General features: G+C 39.6%; 1 protein-coding gene across 1 annotated transcript in view; it reads right to left on the bottom strand.

The window, feature by feature from the left end:
- Positions 1 to 1296: 1296 nt before the first annotated feature.
- LOC134796561 (protein singed wings 2) overlaps positions 1297 to 18276 on the bottom strand; it is a 52123-nt gene continuing 35143 nt past the window's right edge. The window contains exons 3-6 of the mRNA XM_063768744.1: positions 14675 to 14848; positions 9230 to 9388; positions 7818 to 8018; positions 1297 to 1490 (exon numbers count right to left, since the gene is read on the bottom strand). Coding sequence (XP_063624814.1) covers positions 1308 to 1490; positions 7818 to 8018; positions 9230 to 9388; positions 14675 to 14848 — 717 coding nt within the window. The 3' untranslated portion in view covers positions 1297 to 1307. The remainder of the gene's footprint in view (positions 1491 to 7817; positions 8019 to 9229; positions 9389 to 14674; positions 14849 to 18276) is intronic.

Genomic DNA, 18276 nt, shown 5'->3' with positions numbered 1-18276 from the left:
CAGGCCGATATCGTCCGGCGGCCTGTTAGTCAGTGGTCGGCTTTATGCTTTGTTTGATACAAAAAACGCACAATTTTGTAAAAATTACCATCAAAATTATTTGTCAACGTTAGGTACGTTTTTAGGCCACCCTGTATTGTTCAGCAATGTTCGAGTAATAATAATATTAATTGACTGTCCTTACCACATGATCATAATATAATAGGTAGGTAGGTATTTATGTGAATATTATATTCACTCAGCAAAACGGAAATCGTAAAATGACACGTCAAGGAGACAAATTCTGATTAAATAATTTATTTATTTTATTTTAGCACAGTATAATAAAGAGTACTACCGTACAGTATGGATGTCGTAGGCCGATCGTACGATCAGGCATCTGCCTGATCGTCACAACATTACACAGGAACATTACGATCTCGTAATGTTCCTGTGTAATGTTTTGACGATAGTCACATTAACTCAATAGATAGGTAGGATAGGTTCGTTAGGTTGCTTCAGATGCCCGAAGGGCAAACTGCCCAGAAATAGGAGCCCCGCGTAGCGGGGCTCCGTCGACTCAGGGAAGGAGTCAAAGATTTTCACGTTTCACGATATGCCTAGGAATTTCACGATATGCCTGATCTTACGATCGGCCGCCGACATGGACACTCCCTGCCTCCCGTTGAAAGTGCCGCCCACCCGCTCTCGGTTACCTCACAGTTACCGGCTGGCAAGGACGCGACGACGCGGTGAGCAGAGCGGAGGCCACGTAAAATATTCAAATATTAAACAAATATTTACAAAACCTATCAGATCACACTGAAAACAACACAATATATATATGAACAAAAAATCATGTTTTCAACTTACGTAATATTTTCTTTCCTTCCTTACAAAAATTTTGTTACTTCGTTTATACTGATTCAAAACAGGAAACTATTGTATGAATCGAGCTTAGATACCCATTTTACAACATAATACGATTCTTATTTCTTCCTAATTCGCGCAATGAGTTTTGCGTCATTGAGGTCATCGAACTTGACAACAAAATGGCGGGAACCCTAGCACGTCTTATCTCACTCACACAAGCACGGTATGCGTTCACCTACACGAGCTTAGACTGTGTGCGTAGGAACGCGTTTGTTTCATACATTTGATCGCCAGTGTCCGAGGTGTGATTTTAGTACATGTAAAACCAACAGCGCTATATATATCCAGAAATTACAATAGAATCACAGAGCCAATTATAGGTTCTCACTTATAGAAATATAAGTTTGTTATCTTGTTATGATATTCTGACCCTAGCCACTCAGTCCCTCCGTTCATCAAGGTAAAATAGAGGATATCCATGGCAATTTCCCCGTGTTCTTGAAACTGTGCCAATCATACAGAAACCTCCCTATGACTATAAACAGAAGGGTAGCCAGGGTCACATTGATTATGTTTATGGTGCTTATAGGCATCTCGGGGCCGCTGCGGCAGACTCTTCCCAAAGGCAATGTGCTGATCTGAAAAAAGAAAACTATTTACTGTGAGAACAAGCTATTTTGAAAGAAACAACGCTGACAGTTTAACGGCCTCCTAGCCTAGTCGGTAGTGACCCTGCCTACGAAGCAGGAGTCCCGGGTTCGAATATATAAGTTTATATATATATGTGTATATTATATATACTCGTATCGTCGTCTAGCACCCACAACACAAGCCTTATTGTGCTTACTGTGGGACTAGGTCGATCTGTGTAAAATTGTCCTACAATATTTATTATTTGTTATTTATTCGTTGTTAACTTGTTACTTTGTGGGCCCTCAATTAAGTACTATTTTCATGGGACAAGCGTACTTCTTCATTCAAACATACAAAGGGCTGAGTTTATGTTTTTGTTGGTGGTTTCAGGCTATCGATATAAGCCAGCATCCGGACGGATACTACGCAACTGTTCGGTATTCGACCGTAGCAAAATTATGGCCGGATAAGCTAGGGTATACCGATTAGTAGCCGGATATCCGTTACATTTTATTGCACTACTCTTGCGGCGACGTTATTGGCACTACATCTGTCAGTTTCCTTGATACAATGAGTGACGTTCGCCACGACAATACTGCCGCGATTTGGACATTCATTCTGTCACTCATTTTATCAAAGATATTGACAGATACAGCAGCGCTTACAACGACGCCGCAACAGTAATGCAGCTCCAGCTAGTTGACACCCGTGCGTCGCCTTAAGGTGACAGTCCATTTCCAACGACAACAGCACCACCATTCATTTTACTACGGAAATTGACAATAACACCGACGCGTTCGTACTAGTAGTGCAGCTGCGGTCAGAAATGGAATGTTAACCTTATGGTGCGGCGTTACTGCTGCAGCGTAGGCGCAGGCGATGTTACTGTCAGTCTGGATAAAGTAAGTGACGGATTGAACTTGCACGACAGCGTAATATTTTGGCAGCGACGGCAAAGCGGAAATTTATCTAGGAAATTGACAGTAACGTCACCTGCGTCAACAGTGCAGCAGTAACGCCGCAAAAGTTTAACGAAAATGTTTGCTCTTAATATAATTAGGAATTTTAATAGTCTGTAACGGAATTTAAATTACATTGGAATTGTCTATGAGCATGGTGAAGCTTCCGATCAATTTTTTTTAAATTAATAAATTGCTAACAAAACGGTCATAAGTCTTCAAAGAAACACTTTATTGTCAACATATTGATTGCTTTCCTTTGTTAATTTACTTAACTATGCTTGCCCGTTAGAACTGTGCTATCTTTTCATTGAAAAATAAACAAGTCATGGTAGGTAGGTATCAAGTGTATTTATTAATCTCTCTAATATTGCTGGTAAAGTTGTATAGTTTTTACAGAGCCCTTCATAGTTTCACCGTGTTTTGCTTTCACATGTATTTTTTTCAGAAATGAACAGTATACTTTACAGGTATATAACATTTCATGAAATAATGAATGGACTGGGATGGACGGATTTCATAGAAGAGATATGTAGTTCTGAATAATAAAAAATAAAGGGTGGTGGCGGTGGCTAGTGGCTACGTAGCCAAAATGACAATCGAACATCGACAAACGACAAGAGAAATTGTACCTGACAGACAGGTGCTAAGAAAAGTCACTCGACTATTTCAATACAATTTAAGTTTCGATTGACGTTTTATGTGTATGTAAATATGGTGGTTTCAAGTTGAAAGGATGCAATAGTTTGATTATTTGGCTTTATTGTCTAACTAACGCTAAGTTTCTACTAAGGTAAAGAAACTAATTATTTTTCACCGAAAGGTTCATTATAAAATCACTTATTTAGAAGTCATGTTACTTCGCTATTATCTTAGCGATCCGTCTTTTAGTGTTCGCCAAAAATCTCTTTTGATTCAAAAATATTGATAGTACCTTCCTATTCAAGTATTAAATTTTAATTTATAATTTTTATAAATATAATAAAATCAAAATTGAACCCTTCGCAACTTAACGCTGGCAATAATAGTTGGGTCCGCATTTATAAGGTTTAATTAAACTTTAAACGGTTTCTAAAAGGTTTCGCAGAGGAGAGACCACCCAGGGCCGTCACTTTAAAGGTATACCTATGTTACTGCAAAATAGAAAATAGGTCATGCGTGCATTGGTAAGACCATTGCTTACTAAAGGTGACATTCAGATTGGGACTTCAGCGGCGTTAAAGCCTGACCAGTAATATGATCATTGTCAAGAGGACGCTGTTATTCTCATGTATAGGGTGACAGTTCAGTTTAGTATGAAAAAATTAGTTCCAGAGAAATTCCGCAACATGGCGCGTGATCATATATTCAGTCAGGCTTTACTATTCCAGCATTGCTGATATAGCCTTGACGCGTTATGTGTAGGGATTGCAATCCGGTCCGGCGGATCCGGTAATCCGGTCGGATCCGGCACTTTTTTGGAGCTACCGGATCCGGTTAAAATCACCGGATCCGGACCGGATCCGGGAAAATAGAAAAAAAGACCGCACACAGCACCCACTGTGCGTTTTAGGGGAGATAAAGGCGACGGATGGAAGAAAGAAGGAATGAAAAAGTCAAGATTTAGTAAAATAAGAAGATATTTAATATGACGATGATTGAGAACAGAAGAGGATTTCCTCTTCTTTCATGTTGGTGGCACGATACGATGATTACTTAAATATGTACTTAGAAGTAAAAATTCAAGGATGGAGATGTCATGGAAGGCATTTATTTGTAACGACCGGTCTGGCCTAGTGGGTAGTGACCATTCAGTGACCCGTAGCTATGAAGCCGATGGTCCTGGGTTAGAATCCCGGTAAGGGCATTTGTGTGATGAACACAGATATTTGTTCCTGAGTCATGGGTGTTTTCTATGTATATAAGCATGTATTCATCAATATACTATAGGTACGTATATATATCGTCGGCTAGTAGTATATACTACCTAGCTAGCTAGTACCCATAGTACAAGCTTTGCTTGGTTTGGGGCTACGAGTAGGTCGATCTGTATAACATTGTCCCCAAATATTTATTCATGAATTACTTATTTATTTGTGATTTAGGCTATAAAACTATTTTCACGGATAAAAATTAAAGCAAGATAATATTGGACCGCATTTCATATAATTTTGGTTAAAAGTAAAATATCTTGTTACTATAATGGATGTCAGCGTTACAAATAATTCCACCAAAGAACAGTTTCGAAAACTTGTCCTTTCAAGGAGTTGCGATTCCCATCCCATAATTATCCCATTAACTTCAAATATTTGTTTTATCAATACATTTGTAACCTTTGTTTCTCATATAACGCATAAAACTTGAAAAATATGTAATTTCATTAACTTTAATAATTTTAATATCCTTATACCTAACCGGATCCGGTCCGGTCGGATCCGGCCGGATTGAGGCCAAAATCCGGCCGGATCCGTCCGGATTGAAAATCAATCCGGTTTGCAATCCCTAGTTATGTGTCACTGTCAACTTCGTTCATAAATTGGGTTGTTGTTGTTGCAACGCTGCTTACTTCCTACGACCTATGACATCATAGTTATAACCAAAACTTCGGTGCGCTTTCGCTGTGACAACAAATACAATAGTACATTACATACCTAGGGAGGTAAATTCGTAAATGCTCTAGATCGCAGGTGTTTGTGACCCGAACCGAAGGGGCGGTGAGGGCCATAAATATGCGATCTGGGGCTTTACGAATTACCGCGCCCGTGGTTTGTATAAAGTTTTACGTCTTGCCTTGGCCAGGAAGTGAGATTTTCTTCCCGTCCCGTGGGAAGAAAATTCCTCTTACGGGCCTAGGGTTACGTAAATGATTTATCCTGTAGGACTGTATTATCTGAGCCAGGCTATAGCCGGAAGGAGTGGGAGGCAGGACCTTTTCATACGGTATATCCAGGGTAAAACTGTGAAAACAAATGTGACGTTTATTGCTTGTTTTGTCCTTTCCCAAGAATCGCCACACCGTCCTGTTGTACGCAACCCTTTTCACAGATCGTCAATTGCCTTTGGCGGCCTTTCCTACGTCTTCTAGTGCGTGGGGACCGCTCATGAACCCAGGGGCGTATTTACCCTAGGGCCAAGGGGGCCATGGCCCGGGGCGGCAGGCCGCGGGGGGGCGGCGAAGCCGCCCCCTCGCGGCTTTATCTGGGCGCCTTTTATAATCAAACTTAGCTATATTTTTTATTATATTTTAATTGATATTTAAATTAATAACCAACGAACGCTTCAAACCCCACCAGTTCCTTAAAATATCTACCAACAAGTACCTAAATTAAGCAACATTTTCGTTCAAGAAGTATTAGTACGGCGCAGTGCCGGATTTACCACTAGGCTGAGTAGGCTGAAGCCTAGGGCGGCAGATTTTAGGAGGCGGCAAATTTGGGTCAAAAAAATTTTATTTGCTGTTCAGATAGGGTCGACCAGAATTTTGTCGCTCCCCTATTTATTTGTAAAATTTAAATAACAAGCATTATTTGTCGATTTTGCCGCCCTCTGTCATGTCAAGACCCTTTATATTGAGACAGACAGAAGGCCGGACGGACAACAAAGTGATCCTATATGGGTCCCGTTTTTTTCCTATTATTGAAGTACGGAACAATTTACCTACTATTTTCTCGAAAAAATTTCGCGCTCGCTACGCTCGCGTTTTCACTACCTACATCATTTGTGACCCATATGACTACATTGGGCGGTTCTTGTGTTTTCGTGGTATTGAATCTCACTAAATTGTTCCGATCCCATGCCGAAACTCAGTACAGATAGAGTGCTCTCGATATCAGATACAAATACAATACTTTTCATAACTTTCCAGCACCACAGAATGAGGGATAATGGTACGGCCTGTGTAATACGCATCCCTACTACTGTCGTCTGCATAGCAATGATTATCATTGATATGCAGCAATGACAGCACAGAACCTAGTGCAACGCCAGCGTTAATGTCCACACTATCGGAGCAGCTTCCGTCTACTATACGGCTCATGTGCGTCTACCGGAAAAAAAGCTAGCGATCCATTTGTATAACATAGTCCCTCGAGCAGACTCGATGCCAGACCCGACCGAACTCCTTAGCTATATCCAGCCTGACTGCCAATGCCTCACCTTGATTTTCAATGGCCAAAACCCAGCAGTATCCACCGGTCACCGATCAGATCAGGCAAATACGTATAACGAGGTCGCATCGTCATTGAGTGACAGAAACGGCCCATATAAATCTGTATCTAGAATAGTGACATTAGTGACGTCACCTTTCTGCACTCAAAAGAATAAAATATTGTCTACGTTCCACCATGGTCTAATAAAACATGGTCTTCTATTCCCAGAGTGACACGGGCCTACGTCACAATAACATTGCCACTTTATTTCAACATAACATGTTACATGGGTACATTATACCTATGGTTAATAAGTTAAAATATTTCTTTATAATATTATAATTTTCATTGATATGTATTTTATCTTAAATTTTACAATAACACGTCATTTTTAATTATTCGTTAGCAATATCTTCCGATTCACGACAGAAATTTCAGACGTTCGGGTAATTCTGTTTACACTACTGACAACACAGGATAGCGCTGTCACATTTGACAATTCGGATGTAGATAACTTCATGCCCTGACCGTCATCCTTGTCGAACGCGTGTTAATTGTTATTTCCTTCTCGCTCAGTGTCAGCAGTCGCAGTGTTTTCCAAACTTTTCACGCCGTAAGCTTGGTAATTAATGTGTAACTGTGAATTAGTTTTTCAAACGTTTGTCTTGTATAGATAAATAAAGTTTAATTTAATACATTAGATTTGTTTTATTTTACTATGTTTCTACATGAATAACTTAAAATTAATGCCGTTAAAATAATTTTCACCGTTGGTTAAAATTCTCCCACATTTTAAAGTTTGAGAACCTGTAAACAGCATGATGACGTAGGCCCGTGTCAGTTAGGTCATACGCGAATCTCGGAATAGAGTACCAGGCGGAGTATATTATTATACCATGCGTTCCACTATCAGCGAAGAGCGCCTGAATAGCTTAGCTCTTCTTAATATAGAAGCTGTGAGCTGACAAACGTTTTAAATTACGACAGCGTCATTGATGATTTTGTCAACCAATTTGTACATAGGAAAACATGTAAATGCCTATGTGAGTAAATGGTAAATGTTTAGTTTTTTTTTTATTTCACACCCCAAAGGTACTTGTTGCAGGTTTTTTTTTCTTAAATAAAATACTTTATCGTATCTGATGAAGGGGGGCGGCAAATCAAAATGGCCCGGGGCGCCAAATTTGTAAATACGCCTCTGCATGAACCTATTTTCTGACAATATGATTATCCATAACGGTGTTACCTGCACAAGCGATAAAGTCTTGTCATCCGATTGCGAACAGCGTATGTCAGGCAAATCCTGTATCACCCGCTTGTATTTGAGCAACAGCGTCTTGAAGCGCGGGATGAAGTGACAGTCGCAGCGCCAAGGATTGTCACCGAGGAACACATGCATTATGTTATTGTTGCTTTGGAACGCTTTGTCGAACGCGTAAACGGGAATCTGAAACAAAATAATAGTTTATGAGACTGCTACATAATGAGAAGCATTAGTAAACGATTATGAAACGAGTTGAAAGCGAGTCAATCACACGACTGTTAGTTAGTTAGTTAGAGGGTTTATGATATTATATGTGTAGATGAAAATCTTTAAATCCCTTAATTTGGGAAAAACATGGATACAAAAATATAGTCAAAGGATATGCTAAGCCGGCCTTACATACGTTGGAGAAATACAGTGTTAAAGGAATTAAGCTTTCGCTCAAAGGCATATCCAGTTGCTTCCCTTTACATGGAGTTAATGTTTGTGCCTTTTCCAGGCGTAGGTAGACAAAGAGAGTGAACTTAACTCATCGTGAAAAGGGCTTTTAGCTTGAGGTAAAAGCACTAATGTATGTCAAAATTATGATACTAATGCCATAAAAGAGTCTAATAATTATTTCACAGGTTAATGGCTCATGAGTCATGATGTACGGCCCGATTCCAACTTTAAGATACCTACGTCAATTAATAGATCTAGAAACGATATGGATAAGGATGAAAACATTTATTTACATACAATATATATACAGTGGTACTACTAAACGAAATTAATAACTAGCTTAAATCTAAAATAGGCCCTTGAGGCATTGTACCAAGGATGCTGGCGGCATTTCCTCGCTGTATCGCAATGCTGATACGTTGTGCGAGGTAGCCGCCAGCTCTTCGGTCACCATGCAGTTAGCGCGCGCTGGGACCCCATGGACCTAGAGTTTCAACACCAAATGGTACAAAATGGTACTCTCTACCGAGGCTCTTATATTTGTTGGATGGATTGGATAAAAACGACACTGACACATCTAATCCATATCGTTTATCGGGCAGTAAAAGCCTTATGAAAATATCTTGATTGTGTATTTCCATTAAGCAAGCGTGGGCAAATTTAGTCCTAATTTTCATAAGAAAAGTACGTAGGGAAAAAGATAAACTTTAAAAATACATAGTTAGTTTTCTATTACCTACTTCCGTAAAGATTATTAACCTGTATCCGTAGCTTGGCTAGGAGTAGGTACCTAGTATTAAAGGATGTACACAACTCCAAAATTTAAGATCAAAAATAATGCGCGCAACTGATCTTACTTCTCTGTATTACTTCATATTTACATAGATGGAGGGCACGTCACAAATATTTACTGACAAAATGCATAAATGGAAAAATTATAGCGAACTATTTACCTGTTTGAGCAAATTCCCTTTCAGACTTAGCAGCCGGAATGTGTTGAACCACTCCGAGCCCTCCAGCTCCTTCACCGTGGAAAGGCTGTTGTTGTCCAAGTAGAGATCAGCAATTTTCTTATAGTAAGGGTTTTGCAGCAGAGTTCCGATCGAGTCAAGCTGTCGGCAATCAAATTCAGGGCATAAATGCTGGCTGATAAAACAATATAAACAGAACTTTACGTGAGAACGTGGAAGGTTGAAAATCGAATGGTAAGCGAGATAAAATGTATGAAACAGCCAAACTATTTTTCGCGATTTCGGGGTTAGTCCCATACTAATAGTTGCTCAGTATAATCCCAAAACCTCCCTGGCAACGGGAATGTAGTTATTTTTTAGCCACCCTGAACCCCGGAATTTCATAACAAAAGTTAAAAGTTTAAAACATCATAACTCGAAAACTACGAAATATCGGCTAACATGGGGGTAGGTATATTCTGATAGCCCACGACGTGAGGAATCTAAAAAAAATTTTTGGAAGTCAAGGTTTGGACCAGCCTGTATAATATTTCAACGAAGTGATTTTTTTTTTAATTAAGCTAATCGCGAGGTCTACAGCTCACAGAGCCACTTGTTTATTATTAAAAGAATAATTATATTTGTTAGTCTTTCTAACTATATTACTGTAAATTTTGTACTAATAGTTATTTACGATACAAGTGCGGAAAGTAGGAAATTCTCGAGTGGTGATAAATTAAAGCACACCAAATTAACCTGATATATGAATAGTCTTATTAATGGAAAGAAAATCTACCTCTATATACATACTATACTCGTATACTCGTATCATAAAAAACATGAAACGTTAAAGTGTTTCGAATGTGGGTCCATAAATGCAAATCTTCGAGCAACACCGAAGGGAGGCGGCATTCGCACTATTTCCCCTCTGCCTAGTTACAAGATCAACTGATCTAGCGCGGGTAATATAAAAACTTTTTACAAAAAAAAGCAAACCGACTTCAAAAAGGATGAAATAAAATATTATCCTTTTTGAAGTCTATGCGTTACCAACTGATATGTTTGAAGTCGGTGCCAAGCCAAATTTTGAAGCATACCATGATTTTTGTGCGATTCGATAAGGATGTACCTACGTTGGATTGCCTTACACGACGACAATGAACGTACTTTCTGTAGGTACAGTCGACGTTAAAAATATGTTTACACTTTTCGCCTTATTACAAAGGAGTAAGGTGCAAAAGTGTAAACATATCTTTGACGTCGATTGTATCTAAGAACACACGATCAAACCTTCTTGGCGCAGTCTGTACCATGTTTGTCGGCACATTAGTGGAAATCCAATGCATTTTTGTTCCGTCGTATTTTTTAAAGAGCATTTCTTACTAATGCTCGAACAGTCTATAGCACGCAAGTGTGAGATTGGGACTGAGTAATTTCCCGTCCCTTATCCAGAGGACTACATTTCAAAATATAAAACAATTCAAGAAATTTACCTTCTTCCCAAATTTCACCTAAAGCGGTTCAGTTATTTAGCCATGAAAAGGCGACAAATAGGGCTTGCAATATCGGACGGTTTCCAATTCCGGAACTGATTTTCGATATTCGGTCCCAATTCCGGAATTCCGGAACTGGTTCCGGAATTAGGGCTGATCATATTTTTATTAGATTTTTAAATAAAAAACAACAAAAAAATGTGAAATTCTGATACTTTATGTTTATTAAAGACAGTATTGTTTTAGTGGAATTTAATTTGAAGTATTATGAATCTAAAAATATTAATCAATTGAGTAGTGCCGTCCTGCACTTCTTATTTTAGCACCTTTTTATATTACTATGGTCGCTTTTATTCACTTCAATGATACTTCGTATTTATTTGGGGAAACTATATGACTACTGGCAAACCATTTGATGCCTAATTTGATATAATGTCTAAATATAACGGCTTCGTACCCTACCTAGGGGCTCTCTGTTTACGAAGATCAAGGTCCCGATGGGGTTCCGATCTCGGTAAGGGCATTTATTGTGTTAAGGTACCTATAACGCTTATTTGTTCCTGAGTTAAGGTTGTTTTTTATGTATGAAAGTACCTATTCAGCTATACCTATTACATACTTAACCTTTAGATACACAAACGTTACGCTTTCCAAGTTGGGTTTTTCCTTACTAGTTCCTAATTCATAATTTAATGTGCTGCTACACTATAAAAGCCGAAATCTTACATTGAGGAAACTTCTTTCTGAATTGAGAATAAAATATCCAAATGTTTATAAATTTTAATTCAAAGGTTTCGTGTAGGTAGGATTCTGGGCGAGTAAATGTATGGCTTTGCTTTAGCATGTATCAAAAGTAAATAATTCGATGGTTAAGTTAATGAGAATAATGAGGCATGTTAATGCAATGCCGGAATGCAAGCCCTAGCGACAAAGAGGCAGACAGAATTACTTACACATTTGTAATAGTTATTAGTACAGTTCTAATGGGATTTATAGCCATAAAGCTGATTATTTTTGACTGGTATTGTTACTACTTGGCTTGGCACCGACTTCAAACATATCAGTTGGTAACGCATAGACTTCAAAAAGGATAATATTTTATTTCATCCTTTTTGAAGTCGGTTTTTGTAAAAAGTTTTTATTTTTCAATTTTTAGTTTTAGCGCAGTGTTAAGAGCGCGACGCATGAATGAAAAACAAGATCATGTTTAACACTAAATTCGTGTACCTATTACTTTAATAAATATGTAATCAGGAATTTTCTCGAGTCCGTCTGGGAAATTATAATTCCTGTCACTACTACACTAAATCCATCCTCCGCCCCGCCACTGACCCAATCCCTCAACGCCCCGATCACTCAACCTCACAGCGCATCAACCCCTGATCCAGGAACCCCTCGACCCTGAACCAGGAATTTTCTCGAGTCCGTCTGGGAAATTATAATTCCTGTCAACTAAATCCATCCGCCCGCCCCGCCACTGACCCAATCCCTCAGCCCCCCGATCACTCAACCTCACATCAACCCCTGATCCAGGAACCCCTCGATCCTGAACCAGCAACCCTTCAACCGCCATTCCCCGACCCCTTAATCCCGGACCCCTTAACTCCTAACCCTAACCCCCGATCAGTAGCCTCACCAGCTTACCACGAGTTTGACATTGATATATTCGCTAGCATGTGTGTAACTTACTTCCTATGCATCTCGCTCGTACTAACCTTAGTGTGAGCGAGATGCATAAAAAGTTACATTTAGATTCATAAGACGTTAGCGAATATGTTAATGTCAAACTCGTGGTAAATCTACAGTTGCAGTACATCAAATTGGTGGTTTTCGGAAGCAAATGCTCGAGTTACTTTAGAAAACCCCGAAATCACTTAACACGTGCCTTTAAAAAATGAGGAGTACCCTCAATTCCTCATGGATTCCATCATCAGACCAGAACCAAAAATAATACGGAAACACCTTGGAGGTAACTTCTTCCAAACAAAAAAAGAATTACTCAAATCGGATCGCAGGTGCCGGAGTAATCGCTGAACATACTTACATTTAAAGAAATCATCATCATTATCATCAAAATAATCATCATCATCAGGTCTACTTCATCAAATTGTTGGTTTTCGGGAGAAAATGCTCGATCTGCTTAAGAAAACGCCCAAAACACCATACATGTGCCTTTAAAAATTGAGGAGTTCCCTCAATTCCTCATGGATCCCATCATCAGAACAGAACCAAATTAAAATGGGACCAACTCGGAGGTAGCTCCTTTCAAACAAAAAAAGAATTACTCAAATCGGACTACGGATTTCGGAGTAATCGGTGAACGTACATAGAAAAAAAAAAAAAATAGCCACAACCGAATACAGAACCTCCTCCTTCTATGAAATCGAAGTCGGTTAAAAACTAGTTGCGCTCGGATTTTTCACTAGACCGAGTCCAGACGCGCGCGTGAACACAACAGCAGAAAAAATGCCTAATTGCTCGGTTTTTTGTCGTAAAAAGAGGTCTGGGACATCAAATTTACAAAAAGAAGGTGTTACATTTCACATGTAATATTTTTTTTACATATCATACGTTTAATTACATTTAAACACAATGATTATATATTTTAGTCTCATGTAATTGTTGGATTTATTGATTTTGCTCGCCCAGTACAAATTGCGGATCGGTCGAGCGACAAATCCGACTTCTCATCTCTCAGAATACAATAAAATTCTTCGAGGAAAATGTGTTAGTGTGCGTGTTCTGACACTTGTGACTCGTCCGTACACAAAAAGAGATTGAGGTTTGCAAGATTTGTCTTTGACGTGTGTCATTTTCTATGTAATTGTGTCGTCATTGCAGATTGGATTTTGTATGTAAGTGTGTGAGAAGTGCGACTGTGTGCACCTTCCCCCCCCCCCCCCCCCCGCGCAAAAAATGGCAGAAAGATTTGTACGGTAAGATATCGCTTGGGCCCCTCCCTTCCGATGTGTCGGAACCCGGTGTTGCTCGAAGATGCAAATAGATTATCTTCCCACCTTGTGTCATGCATATGCTTGTGTAGCATACGGACTTCATTAGTGAACGAGCGTATATTTGTTTACAAACACGGGTTTAGGGTAAACTTCCATCACACACCAGAGCGTTACTGCATAAACGTACCTACATGCATAACTAACAACTAACCCTTTATTGTATTAATATCTTTAAACTCGCAGCAGGAGTAAACTCTTTGTTGTACAAAAAGACATATTAAAAATAAGAGTACGAAGTACAAAATCGAACTTATCCCTGTTCCTCCTCCTTAATTTGATGTCGTATTCGTCTTTTATGTGTTCTGTTGAATGAAAGATACTTGCTGCAGTTTTATTGGTTACAACAATTAAGAAATTAAATTTATGCTTCTCCAGTCAAACTTAAGCGGCTCTGTATCTAGTGTACTTAAGTAACTCTTGTTTATTATACTTAACATGTTGTATTTTCTAAGTGTTAAAAAGACTGATGTTAAATAGTTATTTCACTGAATTTGTGGTTAATGTCTCTTATTGGTGCCACGTTCATTGCGTATTTACTATAAGGGTTTTCAGAAAAAATGGTACCATTTACTTTTTTCGAAAAACCATCAACTGTTGGGTTATTTAGATTAAGAATCACGAGTACTATTGAATGAGACAAAGAAAAAAAGTGTCCCCAGGTTTTCATACAAATTTTGGGTGTTTTTGTAACGCATTTTTACATACCTTCTCTATCATTACATATCTTCTGTCTTTTTTTGGGACACATTTTTTTTCTTTTTATATCGATAGTCCTCGTGATTCTGAGTAGAAATAGCCCAAAAGTTGATGGATTTTCGAAAAAAAGTAAATGTATGTATGTTAATATATTTAATATAAAAAGTAAATGGTACACATATAAGTGAAAATGCCCATAAATCTAAATAAAAGCATTCAACATGAAAAACATCGTACCGTGTTACCTTGTTCCCATCAAGCCGCACGGTGGTGGTGCCCGGCGGGAGGGTGTCCGGCGCCTCCGCGAGCCCCAGCCCCGTGCAGTTGGCTGTGATGATGGGGATCAGACCGCCATGCTTGTCCTCCGCCACGTACGTCATCACGCAGGAGCAGGGTTCTGGGCAGGTGTGGCGGACCATCTGGAAGAGAAGCTTTGTGTTATTGAGCATGTCGCTTTTTACTATTTCTTAGGGGCTGCTGCGAAAATCAAAATTCGCAAATTGCTTGCTTTTACTCCAATGAAGGCGTAATTAGAGTGACAAAGAAAGATGCCCGGAATTTGCGAACTTCGATTTTTGCAGCTATAGCCCTGAAAATGATAATGCGTGATGTTCCATGTTCTTTGGGCTTTTAATAAAATTAAGTTTAACTTTATTATAAAGATGTGTCCCGCCGAGTTTGTTGCCGGTCCCATATTGGGATACCCTCCTCCAATTGAGGGGGGATTTAAATCTTCTCGAGGCAGAGGTGTAAGGTTGGAGCCGGTATAGCTTTATTTGACGTTCATAAGCGCATTGGAATATGCCTACTTGAATAAACTATTTTTTATCTTTATCTTATCTAATAGGTACCTATGTACCTTCTGATCTCAGCAGGCCAGCAAAGAAGTAAAGAAATAAGAACACATAGTTAGGTCATAGGGCTATCAAATCAAATCAAAGCATTTATTTTCAGGCTACTAAGGCCCATAGATACATAATACCTTACAAACTAACAGTCATACTACACAGTCATTCACCGCACCCGAGCACTGCAAGTGCATACATCACTGTCATCGCCATTGTTAGTAGCGGTACACGTCAAAGGCCGTCGGACCACTGTTACTTTTTACACTGTGGTTAGCTTATAGTGGTGGAACTAAAAGTGACAGAGGTCTGTAATAGTTTATGTTCCTTTTAATTTGGCATAGGACATGTTTTTTAAACGATTGCGGCGCCATCTGCGTTGAAAAAAACTAATAACTTGCCGCGCACGTTCACCACCACGTTTCACTCTCGGAGTGGTAATTCTGATTGTAATAACAGGTTATGAATTTGATCTGGATTTGTCATGGATATGATCTGTCAGCGTCAAGAGTGTCATTTTTTCTACCTCCTCCTCCTCCTTAAAATTATAACCTGAAATAATTTAATTACAATCAGAAAAATTACGACTCCCGATATTCAAATAAGTCATTCTCACTCTTTAACGGTCGGAAACTATGGCCTTATTAGTTTGAAATAAGTTTTTGGCAACAATTTCATTTTTGGTACAAGCTTTTATCGCTGACTGTACTTTTCTTACGACAGACAACTAATACTCATCGAGACAATTCTAAAAACCCCTAACACAATAAGGTTGCGTTGTTTCATCACTGAGTCCCTATCGCCACCTCCTGTCTCCATCATCAGATCAGTTCGACAGTACCATATTATTGTATTGTCATCAGAACTACATACAGCTGTCAATTTTCATGACACTACGATCCTTGGAAGATGGTTAAATTAATTACCTTAGATTCCATTACATAGTTAGTTACATACAGGTCGAGAGTTCCTATGACCATCTCCTGTCTCCATCATCAGATCAGTTCGACAGTACCATATTATTGTATTGTCATCAGAACTACATACAGCTGCCAATTTTCATGACGCTACGATCCTTGGAAGATGGTTAAATTAGTTACCTTAGATTCCATTACATAGCCTACCTAATAAAAGCTTGCCGAATGAAGGCAAATAGCGCCTCGCTATTTCTATTATATTTTCAGACATCTCATAAAACGAACAGTGTTTGTATTACCAAGTCAATAGCGACACTAACGCCATGTCCAATAATGTTGCCCAATATTGAAGTACCGTCGTCTACATTGCTAACTGACACATCGTATACCTTATTGCATAGACATAAGGCTCAAGAATGGTCTACTGTTGCTGTTGGAACGTGCGGCTTAGGCACCTTTGCGGTTATAAGGAGCGATTTGCCTTTTTTACAACGTAGTCGTAATTGCTGATCGCTATCATTCGATTATTGCAGTCCTACATAAATGACCAGATACGATTATTGTTATTGCTTTTAGATAAGAATGAGAACTGGGTCACCGTTCTGATACCTTCCTACCTATTTTATTTTATTTTACTATTCAAAATAGTTACACAACATTTACTACCAGCACTGCGAAATTACAAAGAAACGAAATCCTTTAACTAAATAAAAACAAAACCCCAATTCGATTTGGGCGACGAAGTAACAGCGTGGCTCCGTTGCATCGTCTGATCCGGGGTAGGATTCGGCCGGTTGACGAAACACAACACCTTTTGGCTAGAAGTCTGCGCTTGCGATAGTATCCTGCGGCGGCCGCGGCACGCGCACCACGAACTACGTTCGACGTGTTGCCTCTCTGTCGTACTTGTAAATTCGTACGTAAGTGTGACAGGGAGGCAACACGTCGAACGTGGGTCGCGGTAGGCCCTCAGAAGTGCACGTAGTGGTGCGACTGCAGTTGGTGTACCCTCAGCGTGTAATCAGTCTGGCGTAGGTACTCCACCACCTCGCCGCCTAGTAGTTGCTAAAACGCCTTACTCAGTGTCGCAATCCGTAGACCAGAATTAACCGTCTCCGCAGTACCACACAGTCTTACGAGGCGCCCTGCGCGCCTTGATCTTCCTTTCCATCAGTGTGAATGTGTGAATCCCTCCTTATCCATATCTGTGCGGGAGGACTTCTTCACACACCTTAGAAGGCGCATTGACCCAGTAAGCTGCGACAGGCTGACCGACAACATCAGCATAAATATGCTGACGTGACTTCGAAGAGACAGTAGGTAGCCTAGGTAGGCGGTAACACGCGCGGAGGGTGCACGGGCGGTGCAGCGGCGTGTGCAGCACATTTTATCTACAGTGTCAGCAACACGCACACTAACCGACTCGACACTGATGTCAGGCCGGTCATTGCTCTAGAAATTTTAAGCATTTATTTGGGAAATAAGACAAATAAGGTAAATTAGAAAACGATCTTCCCTACTAAAATTGTTCATGTGAATACATATTTAAGTTTGTAACCTACTGCACGCAAAAAGGCTGCTCAATCATATAATAGATACCTTCTAGTTTAGTAGATATTGGCAATTTTCTAAACTAACCCGCTGCATATTAATTATGTTAATTAATAATTATATTAAAAATATCTATACAATTTTGAACCGAAAGACAAGTCCATGCAAGAACATCCGAAGGATGTAGATTTACTTAGACGTTTTAGGTATGGGTGACCCTATTGTGGAGATGAGGTCAAACAAAGTTCACTTTATAACACCGATTTGTTACGACTCCATATATATCAGAAGGTTACAAAAATAGATTTATACAAGACCATGTACCCCGGCCATGGCCATGGCCATGCGGCGGCGGGACCATGTGTCCCGGTGGCTGGTATACATACCCTTTTAAGCCTACCCTGTAAGGAACCCTATCCTAAAGTGAATTCACGCTCCGCTCCGGTGTGTGAGCGAGATAGGGTTATGCATGCCTATAGCGATGTCCTGGTCGCACACCGGTGCGGTGTACGAATCCGCATTCAATGTGAATAC

This window comes from Cydia splendana, chromosome 13 (assembly GCF_910591565.1).
Source record: "Cydia splendana chromosome 13, ilCydSple1.2, whole genome shotgun sequence".
Classification (NCBI taxonomy): domain Eukaryota; kingdom Metazoa; phylum Arthropoda; class Insecta; order Lepidoptera; family Tortricidae; genus Cydia; species Cydia splendana.
The sequence above is the reverse complement of the archived record's forward strand: the minus strand, read 5'-3'. Positions and strand labels throughout refer to the sequence as shown.